Below are 21418 nucleotides of genomic sequence, written 5' to 3'. Positions count from 1 at the left end.
CTCAGAGACCAAACTGTTCCACTCCAAAAAGACCAAAGCTTGCCAAACCAAAGCCATACAATAGTGTTTGCTATGACGGCATCCAGCATTGGCCAGAGGCAGTGGCTGATAAGAAGCGATGCCGGCTCTGCTCGGCTTATGCTCGAATCCAGTGTTTCAAGTGTCATGTTTCATTGTGTCTGGTGAAGAACAGAAACTGTTTCAAAATCTTTCATACCCAATAACTATTTTGTATTTCTTCTTCTTTGTATTGGCATTAAAAATAAATTTCCATTTTAGATCATTATATGGATTTAGTGGCGAGTGACAGCGGAAGATGTCAATTGGAGTCATAACTGTAGGTCTGGAATGAATGAATGAAATTGATATTTTGCATCAAACTCATCATATGTGAGGTCATTTAAGGTTAAAACCTGAAAATGGATTTTTTTCTTTAGCTCTATCATAATTCCGTCCTGAAAGGGTTAAAGAACTCATGTTGAATTACTTTTGTTATATTTTTGTCATAGACAAGCATGACCGACAGCAATTAAATAATTATTTGATTTTATATGATTCACATACTTGTGTTACAAGAATGTGCACTTGTATTTCAGATCAAGTTCGAAATTTCAAACACAGAATAAATTTGGAAAAAAAGAATATAGCGAATAAACGAATTAACATGAAAAGCACTAGAAATTAAGTGTCTCTAGTCAGAACAGGGGGAGGGGTGGCCTGAATAATCTTACTACCTCGTTTATATAATAATAAACGAGTATCGTTAAGCGATAACAACCAACCATGACTTAAAAAAGAGGTATTTTTTTTTACATCTCTAGACATTATTTGTTATTCCCGTGCTCCCAACTCTTTGGGATCAGATCTTTTTTTCACGCTCTTCTTGAATCATTTTATCTACAAAAAAGAAGGATTTCAATTCATTTTTTCCCCAAAAAATTCCTTTTCAGTCATTTTGTCAATAAGAAAGGAGGATTTCAATTAATTTTATTTACCATAAAACGGCCATGCTAAAGGCTACTAAATCCTTTAGTAGGATTTACTAAATTTACTTTAGTAGGATTTACTTTAGTAGGATTTACTAGATCCTTTTTTATTCTAGCAAAAAATTGTTTCTCTTTACACAGAACTAACTTACACACCAAGAAACATCTCGTATAAAACATTGCTACTTAGGCACGTAAATACATAGCGAATGGTCTATGAATCCATTTTGCTGAAATCCCAAAATGCCTACAGATTTACTATAGTGTTCACATAATTACCTATGTTTTGTTGTTTTGACGAGCTTTTCGTCTTGAGACGCGAACTCTAGTGTATGCCCTGTGTTATCGTTTGCAAAAGACAGTTGACAGAACTGCTATATTTAGAGTGCTTGTGTCAGTAAACAAAACATTATACATAAAATATAAAAACATTCAGTAATCCTTGGACGGAAATGGTGGCTCCTTGCTTCGTTTACTTTTACAATAATTCGATAAGACAGCTAAATTTTAATTAAACTTTAAGCTAGGCAGTCACCTCATTACTCTTTCCAAATAGAAAAAATTATGCATACTTACTACAAACAAAAACAATTCAATATTCCTAGGAACATGGTGTTTACAGTTTCTTGAACTTTGATGTGGGTTGCCATCTCGATTTTCTTATCCAATAAAACTTTACGCATACCAAGTAATACATACACAAGCAAATGAATTTTTCTTGGGAAAGATCCTAGGTTTGTTGACATAAACAATGATTCGATAAAACAACTAAGGCAAGTAGGATTTTGATCTTGGTGGCCACCTCAACAGGTGGCCACCAATGCAAGTTTGAACTAGCATTTCTGTCGAATTGACAAGGAATAATGCCACCTTATTCGAAAATTTATTTTCAAAATAATATTTTACTATTAAAACTAACTTAGATAATGGTTACCATTCCCTAACCAGCCAGGAATTTTTTGTCAGTTGTCACTTTTTTCTGAAATGTGTTGTTTGGTTACTGGTTCATTAGTTACCAGGGTTGCAGCTACCACTGCAACCCTGGTACTCTATTGACAGGGCGGATGTTCGATTTCTAAATTGCTGGCCATATTTCATCATCTTTTGATGACAGAAAAATAATGTCCGTTATTCATTCTGTCAACACAGAAATTATACATTCACGTGGCAACGCGCTGGAATATAAACTAAAGTGATGGAATTTGCTTTTTAGAAATGGTGTTTTGTCTGTGTTAATGAATGGTAGTGAGCATTTCAATCAATTAATCAACTGAATAAAAGCTGACAGTCGGTTATTTCAGTATTACAGAGTATTAAAGTGTTCTGATTGCAATTACCACCAAAAAGATACGTTCGATGTGCTATTCTAGGTCGATCTAAGAAAGACCCAAATCAAACACTAAAGAGCAAAACATCGAGATAATGTCAATGTTCTGTCGACTTTGTAATGCTAAATCAAACATGGCTCATCAGTAGATACAAAGTGATACACACTCAACAAATTCGATTTTTCTTGGACAGAAGCAGCAGATCCTTTCTTTGTTTAGTTTATGATTGTTTCGACTTGAGCTGGGTTGCCACCTCGATATTCTTATCAAACAGAACCTTATGCACACCAAGTAATCCCTCCATAATTAAAACAATTTTTCTTTGAAAGTAGTGGCACAGATCCTCCTTATGTTTACCTCTACAACTCGGTGAAAAAAAATTAGGTAAAAGGGACTCCAAATTTGATTGCCACCTTGATCATACCACAAGATGAAACTGTATATAGGTAATACATGCATAAACAATTCAATAAATCTTAAATAAAACCGATAGACCCTTTGTTTCTTTTAGTTTTATTTAATTTGAACTGGTTTGGCACCTCCATATTATTACCGGAAAAAAATTTATGAATACTAAGTAAAACAAACATAAACAATTTAATATTTCTTTTGTAAGTGGCACAGATCCTTCATTTGTTTACATTTATAGTTATTCGATCAAACAACCGAGATATATTATTAGACTTACTAGGACTATCTTTATATAGATTATATAGTGACTATATGTTATATAGACTATATATTATTATATATAGTCTATTATATGTTATATAGACTATATACTATGCTATATATATATATATATATATATATATATATATATATATATATCTTTATTTATTTATTTAAGAATTAAAGCCGCTTCTTGACTACTAAGGTCCCTGCGTCGGCCCTGCAGTGCATTCCGGCAGCGCGATTCGATCTCTAGGTCCCGTATTACCAAGCTAAGGTCAAATCCACTGCGCCACCACAGGACTATATATATATATATATATATATATATATATATATATATATATATATATATATATATATATATATATATATATATATATTAGACTTCAAGGTGGATTATCACCTCAGTGCTAATATGGAGCAGAACTTTATGCATACGAAACAATACAAAGATGTACAATTCAAGGAAGCGGCTCTGTTTGTTTAGTTTTATGGTCTCTTTGAGCTGGGCTGCCATCTCGATACTATTATATGTAAAAAAATGTGAATACTAAGTAACACATACATAAAAAATTTAATACTTATTTTATAAGTGGCAGAGATCCCTTGTTTGTTACTTTTATAATTATAATTATTAAAAAAAACTGAGGTATATTAAACTTTCAGGTGGATTATCACCACGATATTATTATCGAGTGTCATGTGCGTGTGCTCCTTTCTCTAATGACAGGGCAGTCTCTTCCCACTTTTCGCGTCTGGACGAGAAGAGTGCCTGACCGGTCTTAAGTCTTTCGCAACATCTTTAGGACTCTTTTTCCTTCGCTCTCCGACTGTTTAAAGGGTTCTTTTTGCAATCCTCGATATCGTTATCAAGCAGAATTTATGCATACGAAATAAAACAAACATGCACAACTCACAGAAGTGGCAGATTCTTTGTTTTTCTTTTTGACAATAATTCAATAGAAAACTGAGTTGCGCTAGACGTTAAAGTACCAAGGACGGTGAAAATGAAGCCTGATTGATTGAAAACTATTTTTCAATTTTTTTTGGTAGATGGCGTTGTTGCGCTAGCACAGCTGCAGAGCCCATCTACCAAGTTTAGCTTAATAGTGCCCAATATATGTGTGCTGGTTCGTCAATGGCGTCACCAGTTAAAGCAGTGGCTATCCTGACAGTTTTCTGTGCCATCAATATGCAAATTAAGTACAGGAAAGATACTTTATTTGACCTTTCTTCACCCCTAGTGGCGCCATCTACTTTTTCAAACTTGGTGACTTTTAATCTTCTGACGAAGCCACCAGATGCTGCTACCGTCCCTTTTTTTAGATGTCAGCACTGTTCACAGTAGCCGCCTCCCATCCTATGACCTGTTACTTTCAACGCTCGTCGTGGCCTTCCTAACTTCCTCGTTTGCAACACTAGATCGCTGTGCAACAAAACAGAAGATTTTGAAGCTGTTATTCGCCACTGTTATTTTCTTCTTTTTTTTTGTGTTAGTTTGTTATTTAGCATAGTGAAGCAACGCAAATTAGGTGTTAGCTACGATGTTGTTTAAATAAACCTATCTCTCTCTCTCTCTCTCTAATTCAGTTGAAACTATTTTTCAATTATTGAATTGAAAACTAACACAACCATGTATATCTTAAAAAATTAGGAAAAACTGGGAAATGAAAAACCCTTCCGCATTCAACAATGAAGTTCTTGATAGTAGAGGGCACCAAATTTAAAAGAAAGAAACGCTGGGGAAAAATCAGAATAAATAGTTTTAATTTTTAAATTTAAAATTAAATATCTTTTATATTCTTATAAAAAATATTTATAAGAATAAATAGCTTCTTTGGGAATCAACAAATTGCTTATGTTGGAATTTTTACAGATGACAATCGTTGACAAACTTAAATAATTTGCTTCACTTTTTTTTTCATGGTTCAACGTGGCAACAGTGATGAAAATATAGGCTGCTCTAAAATCTTTATAATTTTCAAACCACCCAAAGAAAAAATTTAGATAATCGCGGTTTTCAAGCATGAACAAACCTTAAATTTTCAAATTTTTGTTTTGATATCCTAATTAATATCCGCTTCGTTGAATCACTATAACATTATAAAACCAAACACAATAAATACAAAGTAACACACAGGTGCACAATTCATTATTGCTTGAATGGAAGTGACAAATCCTTCAGTTTTGTTTAATTTTACAGTATTGTATTAAACAACTTAGTTGTATTGAAAATTAAGCTGGGTTACTCACTCGATAGTCTTAAAACTTATTGAATTCAAAGTAATACACAGATCCACAATTCCATATTTCTTGAATGGAAGTTACAAATCCTTCAGTTTTGTTTAATTTTACAGTATTGTATTAAACAACTTAGTTGTATTGAAAATTAAGCTAGGTTACTCAACCGATAATCTTAAAACTTAATGAATACAAAGTAATACACAGATCCACAATTCAATATTTCTTGAACGGAAGTTACAAATCCTTCAGTTTTGTTTAATTTTACAGTATTGTATTAAACAACTTAGTTGTTTTTAAAATTAAGCTAGGTTACTCAACCGATAATCTTAAAACTTAATGAATACAAAGTAATACACAGATCCACAATTCAATATTTCTTGAACGGAAGTTATAAATCCTTCAGTTTTGTTTAATTTTACAGTATTGTATTAAACAACTTAGTTGTTTTTAAAATTAAGCTAGGTTACTCAACCGATAATCTTAAAACTTAATGAATACAAAGTAATACACAGATCCACAATTCAATATTTCTTGAACGGAAGTTACAAATCCTTCAGTTTTGTTTAATTTTACAGTATTGTATTAAACAACTTAGTTGTTTTTAAAATTAAGCTAGGTTACTCAACCGATAATCTTAAAACTTAATGAATACAAAGTAATACACAGATCCACAATTCAATATTTCCTGAACGGAAGTTATAAATCCTTCAGTTTCGTTTAATTTTACAGTATTGTATTAAACAACTTAGTTGTTTTTAAAATTAAGCTAGGTTACTCAACCGATAATCTTAAAACTTAATGAATACAAAGTAATACACAGATCCACAATTCAATATTTCTTGAACGGAAGTTACAAATCCTTCAGTTTTGTTTAATTTTACAGTATTGTATTAAACAACTTAGCTGTTTTTAAAATTAAGCTAGGTTACTCAACCGATAATCTTAAAACTTAATGAATACAAAGTAATACACAGATCCACAATTCAATATTTCTTGAACGGAAGTTATAAATCCTTCAGTTTCGTTTAATTTTACAGTATTGTATTAAACCACTTAGTTGTATTGAAAATTAAGCTAGGTTACTCAATCGACAATCTTAAAACTTAATGAATACAAAGTAATACACATATCCACAATTCAATATTTCTTGAACGGAAGTTATAAATCCTTCAGTTTCGTTTAATTTTACAGTATTGTATTAAACAACTTAGTTGTTTTTAAAATTAAGCTAGGTTACTCAACCGATAATCTTAAAACTTATTGAATTCAAAGTAATACACAGATCCACAATTCAATATTTCTTGAACGGAAGTTATAAATCCTTCAGTTTCGTTTAATTTTACAGTATTGTATTAAACAACTTAGTTGTTTTTAAAATTAAGCTAGGTTACTCAACCGATAATCTTAAAACTTAATGAATACAAAGTAATACACAGATCCACAATTCAATATTTCTTGAACGGAAGTTATAAATCCTTCAGTTTCGTTTAATTTTACAGTATTGTATTAAACCACTTAGTTGTATTGAAAATTAAGCTAGGTTACTCAATTGACAATCTTAAAACTTAATGAATACAAAGTAATACACAGATCCACAATTCAATATTTCTTGAACGGAAGTTATAAATCCTTCAGTTTCGTTTAATTTTACAGTATTGTATTAAACCACTTAGTTGTATTGAAAATTAAGCTAGGTTACTCAATCGACAATCTTAAAACTTAATGAAAAAAAAAGTAATACACAGATCCACAATTCAATATTTCTTGAACGGAAGTTATAAATCCTTTAGTTTTGTTTAATTTTACAATATTGTATTAAACAACTTAGTTGTATTGAAAATTAAGCTAGGTTACTCAATCGATAATCTTAAAACTTAATGAATACAAAGTAATACACAGATCCACAATTCAGTATTTCTTGAACGGAAGTTATAAATCCTTCAGTTTCGTTTAATTTTACAGTATTGTATTAAACCACTTAGTTGTATTGAAAATTAAGCTAGGTTACTCAATCGACAATCTTAAAACTTAATGAATACAAAGTAATACACAGATCAACAATTCAATATTTCTTGAACGGAAGTTATAAATCCTTCAGTTTCGTTTAATTTTACAGTATTGTATTAAACCACTTAGTTGTATTGAAAATTAAGCTAGGTTACTCAATCGACAATCTTAAAACTTAATGAATACAAAGTAATACACAGATCCACAATTCAATATTTCTTGAACGGAAGTTATAAATCCTTTAGTTTTGTTTAATTTTAACATATTGTATTAAACAACTTAGCTGTATTGAAAATTAAGCTAGGTTACTCAATCGACAATCTTAAAACTTAATGAATACAAAGTAATACACAGATCCACAATTCAGTATTTCTTGAACGGAAGTTATAAATCCTTCAGTTTCGTTTAATTTTACAGTATTGTGTTAAACCACTTAGTTGTATTGAAAATTAAGCTAGGTTACTCAATCGACAATCTTAAAACTTAATGAATACAAAGTAATACACAGATCCACAATTCAATATTTCTTGAACGGAAGTTACAAATCCTTCAGTTTTGTTTAATTTTACAGTATTGTATTAAACAACTTAGTTGTATTGAAAATTAAGCTAGGTTACTCAACCGATAATCTTAAAACTTAATGAATACAAAGTAATACACAGATCCACAATTCAATATTTCTTGAACGGAAGTTATAAATCCTTCAGTTTCGTTTAATTTTACAGTATTGTGTTAAACCACTTAGTTGTATTGAAAATTAAGCTAGGTTACTCAATCGACAATCTTAAAACTTAATGAATACAAAGTAATACACAGATCCACAATTCAATATTTCTTGAACGGAAGTTATAAATCCTTCAGTTTCGTTTAATTTTACAGTATTGTGTTAAACCACTTAGTTGTATTGAAAATTAAGCTAGGTTACTCAATCGACAATCTTAAAACTTAATGAATACAAAGTAATACACAGATCCACAATTCCATATTTCTTGAATGGAAGTTACAAATCCTTCAGTTTTGTTTAATTTTACAGTATTGTATTAAACAACTTAGTTGTATTGAAAATTAAGCTAGGTTACTCAACCGATAATCTTAAAACTTAATGAATACAAAGTAATACACAGATCCACAATTCAATATTTCTTGAACGGAAGTTATAAATCCTTCAGTTTCGTTTAATTTTACAGTATTGTGTTAAACCACTTAGTTGTATTGAAAATTAAGCTAGGTTACTCAATCGACAATCTTAAAACTTAATGAATACAAAGTAATACACAGATCCACAATTCAATATTTCTTGAACGGAAGTTATAAATCCTTTAGTTTTGTTTAATTTTACAATATTGTATTAAACAACTTAGTTGTATTGAAAATTAAGCTAGGTTACTCAATCGATAATCTTAAAACTTAATGAATACAAAGTAATACACAGATCCACAATTCAGTATTTCTTGAACGGAAGTTATAAATCCTTCAGTTTCGTTTAATTTTACAGTATTGTATTAAACCACTTAGTTGTATTGAAAATTAAGCTAGGTTACTCAATCGATAATCTTAAAACTTAATGAATACAAAGTAATACACAGATCAACAATTCAATATTTCTTGAACGGAAGTTACAAATCCTTCAGTTTTGTTTAATTTTACAGTATTGTATTAAACAACTTAGTTGTTTTTAAAATTAAGCTAGGTTACTCAACCGATAATCTTAAAACTTAATGAATACAAAGTAATACACAGATCCACAATTCAATATTTCTTGAACGGAAGTTATAAATCCTTCAGTTTCGTTTAATTTTACAGTATTGTATTAAACAACTTAGTTGTTTTTAAAATTAAGCTAGGTTACTCAACCGATAATCTTAAAACTTAATGAATACAAAGTAATACACAGATCCACAATTCAATATTTCTTGAACGGAAGTTATAAATCCTTCAGTTTCGTTTAATTTTACAGTATTGTATTAAACCACTTAGTTGTATTGAAAATTAAGCTAGGTTACTCAATCGACAATCTTAAAACTTAATGAATACAAAGTAATACACAGATCCACAATTCAATATTTCTTGAACGGAAGTTATAAATCCTTTAGTTTTGTTTAATTTTACAATATTGTATTAAACAACTTAGTTGTATTGAAAATTAAGCTAGGTTACTCAATCGATAATCTTAAAACTTAATGAATACAAAGTAATACACAGATCAACAATTCAATATTTCTTGAACGGAAGTTATAAATCCTTCAGTTTTGTTTAATTTTACAATATTGTATTAAACAACTTAGTTGTATTGAAAATTAAGCTGAGTTACTTACTCGGTAATCTTAAAATTTAATGAATACAAAGTAATACACACATCCAAAATTCAATATTTCTTGAACGGTAGTTACAAATCCTTCAGTTTTGTTAATTTTACAGTATTATATTAAACAACTTAGTTGTATTGAAAATTAAGCTGGGTTACTCACTCAATAGTCTTATCAAACAAAACTTAGTGAATGCAAAGTAATACACAGATCCACAAATCAATAATTCTTAAGTAGAAGTTACAAATCCTTCATTTTGTTTACTTTTACAGTATTTTATTAAACTACTTATGTGTAATAAAAATTAAGATGGGTTTCCGACTCGGTAATATCATACGACAAAGCTTAACGAATACAAAGTAATACACAGATCCGCAATTTAATATTTCTTGAACAGAAGTTGCAAATTCTTCATTTTAGTTCACTTTTGCAATGATTTGATTAAACAATTTAGATGTATTGAAGATTAAGCTGGGTTACCAACTCGATAATATTACCAAACAAAACTTAATAAATATAAAGTAAGACAAATGCACAATTCAGTATTTTTTGAACGGATGCAAACCCTTCATTTTTGTTTCCATTTACAATAATTGAATGAAACAAATCAGGTATATTTAAAATTAAGCTAGGTTAGGCCGTGCATTAATTATGACTTTTTCAGGTAAAGCCGCCCGTGCTTTTTTACTTTTTCAGGCAGCCCAGTCTCCATTGGTACTTTTTGAGACATTTGAAGTGGCTTTTTTCAGAGTGGCTTTTTTTAGGTCTTTGAAGTAGCTGACTTGACCTGAAAAAGCCATAATAAAGACAGGGCTATACCAATTCGACAATATAATCAAATAAAACTCTGCCCATAAAAAATAATCCATAGATGAAAAATTTAAAACTGTGTTGACCTGAAGCAACATGCCCTTCGTTTTTGTTCTTTGAAAATAATACGATAAAATAGTCGAGGTAAAATGGATATTAAGCTGGACGGCTCAATGATATTATTTCTGTCAAAATGGGATTTTTCAGCACTACAATTTTTAATTCTAAAAGCAGTTAATACATTGAAAACTATGCTAGTTAAAGTTGGGTTTATGAAGAATCAAAGCATTATAAATTAGATAAATAAATACATTAGGAATTAATTAGACTCCAGAGAAACCAAAAGTTCGTTCAAAGGTTAGAAAAGACGGAGGACGCTTTAATTAGCCGGCATGGAGATGACTTGAAAAACATTGATGGTAACACTTTAATTATTACAGATTGTTTCATGAAAAAACGGAAAGATTGGACTTAATTAAAGCGCGCTAAGTCAGCCAATTTAATATTCTAAATACAAACGTTCGAAAGCGGTATGCTGATGGACTGTAAGGGACTTTTTAGAAGAAAACAGAACAAACTAGAGTTGATTAAAGCACGCGAAATTAGACACCGTAATATTATAATTGTTAATTCCAAAGGTAATATGTTAGATAGAATATTAGGGACTATTAGGAAAACATAACAAATGGGAGATTGCTTCAAGTGTATAAAATCAGACCACAACATAATATAACCATGGTGATTCCAAAGTTGTTATATTAGATAGAATATTAGGGACTTTCCCTGAGGAAAATAAAACGAATGGAAGATTGCTTCAATTGTATAAAATCAGACCCCAATATATTATACCCATATTTCCAAAGGTAATATGTTAGATAGAATATTAGGGACTTTTAGGAAAACATAACAAATGGGAGATTGCTTCAAGCGCATAAAATCAGACCACAACATAATATAACCATGGTGATTCCAAAGCTGTTATATTAGATAGAATATTAGGGACTTTCCCCGAGGAAAATAAAACGAATTCAAGATTGCTTCAATTGTATAAAATCAGACCCCAATATATTATACCCATGATATTTCCAAAGGTATTATGTTCGATAGAATATTAGGGACTTTTAGGAAAACATAACGAATGGGAGATTGCTTGAAGTGCATAAAATCAGACCCCAGCATATTGCAACCATGGTAATTCTAAAGGTGTTATGTTAGACAGTATATTAGGGACTTTTAGGAAAACATAACGAATGGAAGATTACTTGAAGTGCATAAAATCAGACCCCAACATATTATAACCATGGTAATTCCGAAGGTGTTATAATAGATGGAATATTAGGGACTTTCCCCGAGGAAAATAAAACGAATTCAAGATTACTTGAAGTGCATAAAATCAGACCCCAACCTATTATAACCATGTTAATTTCAAAGGTGTTATGTTAGATAAAATATTAGGGTCTTTTCCGAAGGAAAACATAACAAATGGGAGATTGCTTGAAGTGCACATACACCTAATATTATAGCCATGGTAATTCCAAAGGTATTATGTTAGATAGAATATTAAAGACTTTGAGAAAAACATAACGAATGGGAGATTGCTTGAAGTGCATAAAATCAGACCCCAACCTATTATAATTATGGTATTTCCAAAGTTATCATGTTAGATAGAATATTAGGGATTTTTAGAAAAACATGACGAATGGGAGATTGCTTGAAGTGCATAAAACCAGACCCCAACCTATTATAATTATGGTAATTCCAAAGGTGTTATGCTACATAGGATATATTGGACCTTTCCCCAGAAAAACATAGCAAATGGAATATTGCTTGAAGTGCACAAAATCAGACCCCAGCATAGTGTAACCACGGTAATTCCAAAGGTATTATGTTAGATAGTATATTATGGACTTTTAGGAAAACATAACGAATGTGAGATTACTTGAAGTGCATAAAATTAGACCCCAACAAACTATAACCATGGTAATTCCAAAGGTGTTATATTAGATGGAATATTTGGGACTTTCCCCGAGGAGAATACAACGAATAGAAGATTGCTTGAAGTACGTAAAATCAGACCCCAACCTGCTATAACCATGGTAATTCCAAAGGTGTTATGTTAGATAGAACATTAGGGACTTTTCCCGAACATAACGAATGGGAGATTACTTGAAGTGCATAAAATCAGACCCCAACATATTAAAACCATGGTAATTCCAAAGGTGTTATATTAGATAGAATATTATGGACTTTCCCCGAGGAAAATAAAACGAATGGAAGATTGCTTGAAGTGCATAAAATCCGATCCCAACTTACTATAACCATGGTAATTTCAAAGGTGTTATGTTAGATAGAATATTAGGGACTTTTCCCGAACATAACGAATGGGAGATTACTTGAAGTGCATAAAATCAGACCCCAACATATTAAAACCACGGTAATTCCAAAGGTGTTATATTAGATAGAATATTATGGACTTTCCCCAAGGAAAATAAAACGAATGGACGATTGCTTGAAGTGCATAAAATCCCATCCCAACTTACTATAACCATGGTAATTTCAAAGGTGTTATGTTAGATAGAACATTAGGGGCTTTTCCCGAACATAACGAATGGGAGATTACTTGAAGTGCATAAAATCAGACCCCAACATATTAAAACCATGGTAATTCCAAAGGTGTTATATTATATAGAATATTATGGACTTTCCCCGAGGAAAATAAAAAGAATGGAAGATTGCTTGAAGTGCATAAAATCCGATCCCAACTTACTATAACCATGGTAATATAAAAATCCGACTTTCCCCGAGGAAAATAAAACGAATGGAAGATTGCTTGAAGTGCATAAAATCCGATCCCAACTTACTATAACCATGGTAATTTCAAAGGTGTTATGTTAGATAGAACATTAGGGACTTTTCCCGAACATAACTAATGGGAGATTACTTGAAGTGCATAAAATCAGACCCCAACATATTAAAACCATGGTAATTCCAAAGGTGTTATATTAGATAGGATATTATGGACTTTCCCCGAGGAAAATAAAACGAATGGAAGATTGCTTGAAGTGCATAAAATCCAGTCCCAACTTACTATAACCATGGTAATTTCAAAGGTGTAATGTTAGATAGAACATTAGGGACTTTTCCCGAACATATCGAATGGGAGATTACTTGAAGTGCATAAAATCAGACCCCAACATATTAAAACCATGGTAATTCCAAAGGTGTTATATTAGATAGGATATTATGGACTTTCCCTGAGGAAAATAAAACGAATGGAAGATTGCTTGAAGTGCATAAAATCCGATCCCAACTTACTATAACCATGGTAATTTCAAAGGTGTTATGTTAGATAGAACATTAGGGACTTTTCCCGAACATAAAGAATGGGAGATTACTTGAAGTGCATAAAATAAGACCCCAACATATTAAAACCATGGTAACTCCAAAGGTGTTATATTAGATAGAATATTATGGACTTTCCCCGAGGAAAATAAAACGAATGGAAGATTGCTCGAAGTGCATAAAATCCGATCCCAACTTACTATAACCATGGTAATTTCAAAGGTGTTATGTTAGATAGAACATTAGGGACTTTTCCCGAACATAACGAATGGGAGATTACTTGAAGTGCATAAAATCAGACCCCAACATATTAAAACCATGGTAATTCGAAAGGTGTTAGATTAGATAGAATATTATGGACTTTCCCCGAGGAAAATAAAACGAATGGAAGATTGCTTGAAGTGCATAAAATCCGATCCCAACTTACTATAACCATGGTAATTCCAAAGGTGTTATGTAAGATAGAACTTTAGGGACTTTTCCCGAGAAAAACACAACAAATGGGAGGATGCTTGAAGTGCACGAAATCAGGCTACCTAACATTCTTGCAACAGTAATTCATAAGGCGTTACGTTTTTACAAATTATTAAGGTTTTTTCAGAAGAAAACAGAACAAATTAGAGTTGATTAAAGCGCCGAATTTAGACCCCGCAATATTATAACCATGGTAATTCCAAAGACGTTACGTTCGGGAGAATATTGGGGAGTTTTCCCCAGGAAAATATAACGAATGGGATATTGCTTGAAGTGCACAAAATCAAACCCCAACATATTTTAACCATGGTAATTGCAAAGGTGTTATGTTGGATAAAATATTGAAGACTTTTCCCGACAAAAAAAGAACAACAAATGGGGGGATGCATAAAGTGCGCAAAATCAGACCACCTAATATTCTTTCAACACTAATTCATAAGGCGTTATGATAGATGAGTTATTAGGGACTTTTTCTGGAGAAAATAGAACAAACGAGTGTTGATCGAAGCGCAAAAAATCTTATCATCAAGGATTCTGGCTAAGGCAATTTATAAGGTACCATATTATTTCAATTGGTAGGGGCTTGTCCAGAAGAAACCAGAACAAATTAGAGTTGATTTAACAATGCCAATGTTTACTAGAATTTAAGTCGTCATGACATTATGGAAGGGTCAACTTAAAAGATAAAAACAGCCCCCCCCCTAAAAAAAACAAAAAAGCAGATGAATTTTATAGGAAATATACGGCCTCCTTTGAAAAAGCTGAATTTTACTTAAAAAAACTACATCAGATTAAAAAAAAGAGTAAATTATAGTCTAAATAGTCTAAAAGGCGAGTTGATCGAATGTCAAAAATTTCAGGCTACCTAATATTCTTACTACAATAATCCACAAGGTGTTATATTAGATAGACTATAAGGTACTTTTTGATAAGAACTAAAATAGGTTAAAGTTTATTAAATTGCACGAAATCAGAATAACTAAAATTATGAGTACAATAATTTCAAAGCCGTTTTATTAGATGGGCTATTACGGATTATATTCAGAAGAAAACGAAACAGGAGTAGAGTTGATTAAATTCGCAAGCTTAGGCCACTTACTAATCAGCAATAGTGTTTCATAAGGTATTATATTAGATGGATTATTAGAGACTTTTTCAGAAGGAAATAAAACGGATTAGAGTTGATTAAAGTACGTGAAATCGGATCACCTAGTATCCTATGTGTGGTAATCCTAAAGGCGTTAAGTAAGATGAATTATTACGGCTTTTATCAGAGAAACTAAAACAGATTGGAGTTGACCCAGCCGCGTTAACTCAGTCCACCTAATATTTTAACCACAATAATTTAAAAGACATTAAGTTGAATCTAAAAGTTTCAAGAGAGCTAAAAACTATAAAATGAGCGCGATTGTCTCCAAAAAGCGAAAAAGGCCACCGGAAATTCTAAATGTTTGCTTTTTTCTTCTATATTGTCCGTTTTCTTCTATTTTTGAGAAAAGGAAAGAAAGAAAAGATAAATACTCCACCAAGATTCAAAACGAAATTTGTAAAAATAAATGTTTTACGAACACACTTCTATTTTATTTCTAGCGACGCAATATTCTTTTGTTATAATACAGTACTATTCTATTATGTCATGAACATATTCTTTGCTATATTGGTAATATCATACAATTGCACTTTTTAACGCTCATTTTCGCGCAAAACCATCCAAATCAGATTTTTCGATTGTTATTGATGGCTAGTTATTTGTCAACAGGGAAAAAAAAATTGCCCTTTCAAGATGCTTAAAAATTAATTTTTCTATCAAAAGCTGTAAATTCTGTCTGTTTCTATACGCCGTGAAAATAGAGATGACCCATTTTGGAAAAAAAAACTCTTAAGAATTTTAAACCAAAAGAGGTATTGAAATGTAAACAGGGTCAATCATTCCAGCGTGCCGACTTAAGGAATAACAGAACAAATTTCTATTTCACAAAACATGCCCCATAACAACTTTTGAATTAGTACACCGTATTTGTTAATTGGGAATTAACTATTAAAACAGTTATTTGTTATTGAATCTATTCAATGAAAAGATGCTAAAATCATGCTAATTAAAGCGTACAACCGCTGGAAAAAGACAGATTCAAGAGAAAAGAAGATGATGAATCAATTAGAAACATTTACATTTCCATTTTGTCCAAAATTGCTCTGTAAGGAATAACTGATCTCTGCTCCATGTCGTCAGTTCTCAGTGACGACATGGAGTGACGACAGTCTATTTAATGAAAAGATGCTAAAATTATGCAAATTGAAGCGTACAACCGTTGGAAAAAGAGAGATTCAAGAGTAAAAAAAGATGATCAACCTATGAGAAACATTTACATTTCCATTTTGTCTGAAATTGCTCTGTAAGGAATAACTGATTTCTGCTCCATGTCGTCACTTCTTAGTTTAACCTAGAGGATATAAATCAAGTTAGACTATAAACTATTTTTAGCTTCATTCACGAGAAATTGAAAGAAAGAAACGTAAGGTATAGTAATGAGGCATAGTGAGGTATAGCTAGATAGAAACAATTCCAGTATAATGTTCAAACTATCAAAAGTTCTTAAGTTTGTTTCGATTGACAGTTAGTTAAGTTGGTATAAAGAAAACAATATAGTATATTTAAGATAAAACTGCCATCAATAAAAAAGATCCAGCGAACGGAATAAAAATTAACAGTGATAACTTTAAATGTTTTCTTTGGATGTCTCTTTATTTTCATTTTCTTTGGAACTTTTAATCAGCAGATCTTACCAAGATGCTGCTGATAGTTACAAATACATAATGAAGAGAAGAGAAAAGAGAGAGAAGGAAAAAAACTAAATTAAATCTCGAGTCACTGAAAGAAACGAAATTGCGTCTATAAAACCAAACATAGTTGTTATATAAAATCCATAGTAACGCATATACAAAGACAACATAGAATAATACAAAGAAAATTACTTTGTAAGATATAACTACTGGCAATAAAAAAGTTCAAATGAAACGAACAGAATACGAGCAAGCAGTGAAAACCTTAGATATTTTCTTTGGATCTCTCTTCATTGTCATTTTCTTTATATCTTATATTCAGCAGATCCTATCAAGATGCTGCTGATAGTTATAGATATATAATGAAGAGAAAAGAGAGAACTAAATTAAATCTTGGATGACTAAAAAATGAAATTGCGTCAATAAAACCAAACATTTCTGTTACATAAGATCCATAATAACGCAAGAAACGAAAATGTAAGGCGACTCATTTACTCTATTTAAAGAATATTCTTCCAACAAAATAAGGTATATAAACTTGAAAAGATGTGCAAAAGTTTTTTTGAAAGTATACAGCATTTAAGAAACGCATGAAATCTAAGGAAAATTATGATTTTGGATATTTATCTTTTCTTGTGATTCTTATCTTTTCCAAAAGATTCATTATTTATGAATCTTTTGATTTAAAATGAGCAGTTCTTCATGTTTAGGGCTCTTGCACGGGGGCTCCAATGGACATACTACCTTCGGAGACATGATTCGCTTAATTATAAAGAAACGCTTTGAAATTTTGACATGCTGCCATTTTCAACCGCGATGAAACTCGAGGATAAAAAAAGGGTACAGGAGGGAGCTACCCTTTGGCCTCTTTCTACTTTTAAAGGTTTTGACATGCTACCCTCCTAAACCTGAATTTCGTCAGATTCGTCCTATAGTCTCTTTTTACATATTTCCCATAATTCACCTATTTCTTGCGTTGATTGTATTTTGTCCTTTTTAATTGAATTTGAAATCTAATTTGATTGAATCGAACAATTTTTATTTAATTGAAATTAATTTAATTTTTCGATTCAATTTATTTCATATTTAATTGAAATTTAAAATTGAATTGAAATTTAATTGAATTTTAATTGTTTTCGTTCAACTTTATTTTAACACAAATTCTCCTTAATATGTGAGATATTCTTAATAATGCTACCGAGTGGACAAACTAATCAGCAGAAAAGCTGCTACAGTAAGGACCGTACTCAGGATTTTTTTCGGGGGGGGGCATAAAATGATTTTTTACGAGTCGGACAAAGATTTTGTTGGACATGGGATCAAACACCCCCACCCACCCTGCCAAACATGGACACGAACCTGGGCTATAATGGATAAGAAGAATCCTCAAGAATGCGAATAGAGACCATGAAAAATTTGTGGTTTAAGCGGTGTCTATCATTGGTCCTTTGTCAGTAAGGTTGCGCAGCTTAATAGGAAAAAATAAAAACTCCAACACGATGTGGCAGCTGCCATAAGAGGTCAACAACTTGACTCCTCCTCGGAAAAACTCCCTGTTTCCTTAAAAAATCCTGATGTATCGGTATGTGATGCACTCTATGAATATTATTTAAACAAACTTATTATGTATTTTCTATATGTCATCTAGTCAAATTAAATGAAAACACCTTTTTATATTAATATGCATACATTTTACACTTACATTTAAAGAGTTAATTTGTAAATATTTTTACTGAAAATTAAAAATATTAGCATGAATATTTTCAAATGGAAAAGATTCAAAAATCGAAAAACTTCGCTGTTTAAAGAACAAAATATTTTAAATATTAATAATAATACCAAAAAAAACAACAAAAACAAAACAAGCCAAATGAAAAAACTAAACTTGAAAAATTAACTGTAGACTTCGCCGCCATTTGATTACTAAAGACTTTACCTTCAGAAAGAGTTAGAGCAACTACCGAGAGGGTCTGGGGTCGGTTCCTGCCATATTCTAGCTCTACGGGTTAGGCTGCCAACCCCTGTATAGCCGACCAAAGCTGTATAAGTGCCAGTTCCAAGCTTCTATAAAACTCGCAACTGATGGAAGTTTTGATGTGTGACCGCCTTACTCCCTCAAAAAAATTTCGGTATATGCGTCTCCTTCCACCTAGAGAAGGTTTATATTTACGAGTTCTGATCCAGATAAAAAACGCCATGACAACCCCAAACACTAACCATTCCCCTGACTTTTGGTCTCTTCGTACATTTCTTTTCCTTCCTTCATATCCCATAGTCCGTGTTTCACTGAGGTTTCATATAGTCTATTTTATCTTTGGGTTTTATATTGACACTCCGTCTTTATCATTTGCCAATATATAATGCCAATATAGTCAATATATAATGGCAATATTATTATAATTCTTACCTGGAGTTGATCAGTTAGCATTCATTTGAAATCCCCTTGCTTGAGCATCAAGGAGTAATATTCCACAGGATGTCGAAAATCCCAGAATTGTAAAAAATAGCTTTAGCATTCGACCATCAGGCATTTGCAATTCATGCGGTAGAACTTCGAAAAACGTCACATAAAGAAACGTACCACAGGCAAGGCCTTGGAGGACACTGGTTGCAATACCTGCACCTACATCGTTTTCAACCTTCAAAAATAGATAAGATTAATAGTAACATTAGCAACAGGAGTACATTACGCGATTCATCTGAATAATTTTCTTCAAGATAGTGTATTATTAGTGGCGAATAACTCACTTTATTGTTTGTTAGGTATTTGATTTTAATTTTCAAATTTTTCGTCTTTTATTGAATTTTATTAATCTTTTTGGCGTTTTTTTTCATTAGTTTTGTTGTATTTCCACGCTTGCTTTTTGTTTTTTCCTTGGTCATATTATTTCGTCTTCACATTATTTGAAACTACGTTTTGTGATATATCATCAAATACTGTGCTTTTGGCCATCCAACTGGGGCTAAAAGAAAAGTGTCTGAGAGACAAAAGTTTGTCTGAGAGGACGCGGGTTCGAATCCCAGTGTACCCAATTCTTCGGTTTGGGACGGGGGTCAGTGGTGTGACCCTGTAAGCTTAGCTAGAGCCGACCCAGCTCTAAATGGGTACCTGTAGAAATCTGGGGAAGGTAAACAGGAAGGGTGTGCGGAAGCACAGGATGGCTGGCCCCCAACCCCCCATTGCACTTCCTGGATGAAGGGCCAAGAAACGGAGATCAGCACCGCCGGTAAGGACTGTAAAGTCTAATGCCGTATCCTTTACCTTTTTTTTTTACCTTTTTAAAAGAAAAGTGATTTTCTTCGAGATCAGAGGAAATTAAAAAAAAACTTTTACGCTACTTTACTTTTTTCTAGACTTTACGCTGACTATATTTCTTGTTCTGGACTTCCCGACACTTGCCTAAGGCATGTCATACTCGTTTAGTACCAACTAACACATATCCAAAGTAATATAAGCTAAGTAACTAGAATTAGCTAGAAAAATAATATAGAAAAAAAATACGTTGAAAGAAATAAAAAATACGTACTACAAATACGTTATTTTCATTGAAAATACCTTCTTTCTTTCGATGTTTTCATTTAAAATAAAGAAATAAAGGACAAAATTACCCCCCCCCCGTACTAGATTCTGACAAATAAATTTGCCAGAATTCCTCCTTTGAATTTCCATGAAATGAAGCCACTACCCCAATACATTCAAGGCACTATGTACACCTCCTTTCTACCTTCTTTCTTTCGGTATTTTCATTAAAAAAAATGAAGAAAGGACAAATTTGCACCCCCATCTAGATTCTGAAAAATACATTTTACCCCCTTTAAATTTCCATGAACCGAAGCCACTATCCCAATACATTCAAGGCACTATGACATATTCCCATTTGTACAAACCTCAGCACAAAAAAAAAAAAAAAAAAAAAAAAAAAAAAAAAAAAAAAAAAAAGAACATGCTTTAACAAAACATGACAAAGCTCCATATCAGTTTTTATATCAGTTTTTATTGATACTGCCCTCCAATGCTATTTATTTCAACTATAATTCCGTATTTGTCTACTAGATTGGGTACAGAAATCTCAAAAATGAATAGCATGCACTATTATTTCCAGGATTTATAATTATCATCAAAACAGCCCATTATACATTTAGCCCAAAGGGAAATATAAATCTTCTCATGTTTCACATTGTAATTTTGCCTACATCTGCAGCCTATTCAATGCAGTCTCTCTTAGCAGTGAAATAGAAATAATTATCCAACAATCCTGGCGTAATACGAGCTCTGAGAGCAGGCCGTATCCATGATTTTTTTCGGGTGGTTTTTTACACCAGGATTTTTTTTGGGGGGGGGACAAAAAAACACAAAAACGCATAAAAAACTTGAGTAGGCTACATCTATTTTTGTTACGTTTTTACAAGTCAGACCAACAATTGGAGGAAGGGGGGGTGAAAAAATCCTCTAACCCCCCTGGGT

General features: G+C 31.9%; 1 protein-coding gene across 2 annotated transcripts in view; it reads right to left on the bottom strand.

Moving 5' to 3' along the window:
- Positions 1-1348: 1348 nt before the first annotated feature.
- The window catches only part of LOC136031473 (zinc transporter ZIP1-like), a 60203-nt gene continuing 40133 nt past the window's right edge, over positions 1349-21418 (bottom strand). Inside the window, exons 6-7 of one of the 2 annotated variants that reach the window (XM_065711102.1) lie at positions 19361-19592; positions 1349-16613 (exon numbers count right to left, since the gene is read on the bottom strand). In XM_065711102.1, coding sequence (XP_065567174.1) covers positions 19371-19592 — 222 coding nt within the window. In that variant the 3' untranslated portion in view covers positions 1349-16613; positions 19361-19370. The remainder of the gene's footprint in view (positions 16614-19360; positions 19593-21418) is intronic. The other variant, XM_065711103.1, reaches the window with a different exon arrangement.

This window comes from Artemia franciscana, chromosome 9 (genome assembly GCF_032884065.1).
Source record: "Artemia franciscana chromosome 9, ASM3288406v1, whole genome shotgun sequence".
Taxonomy (NCBI): Eukaryota; Metazoa; Arthropoda; class Branchiopoda; order Anostraca; family Artemiidae; genus Artemia; species Artemia franciscana.
Note: the sequence above shows the minus strand (reverse complement) of the source record. Positions and strands in the feature narration are given on the sequence as shown.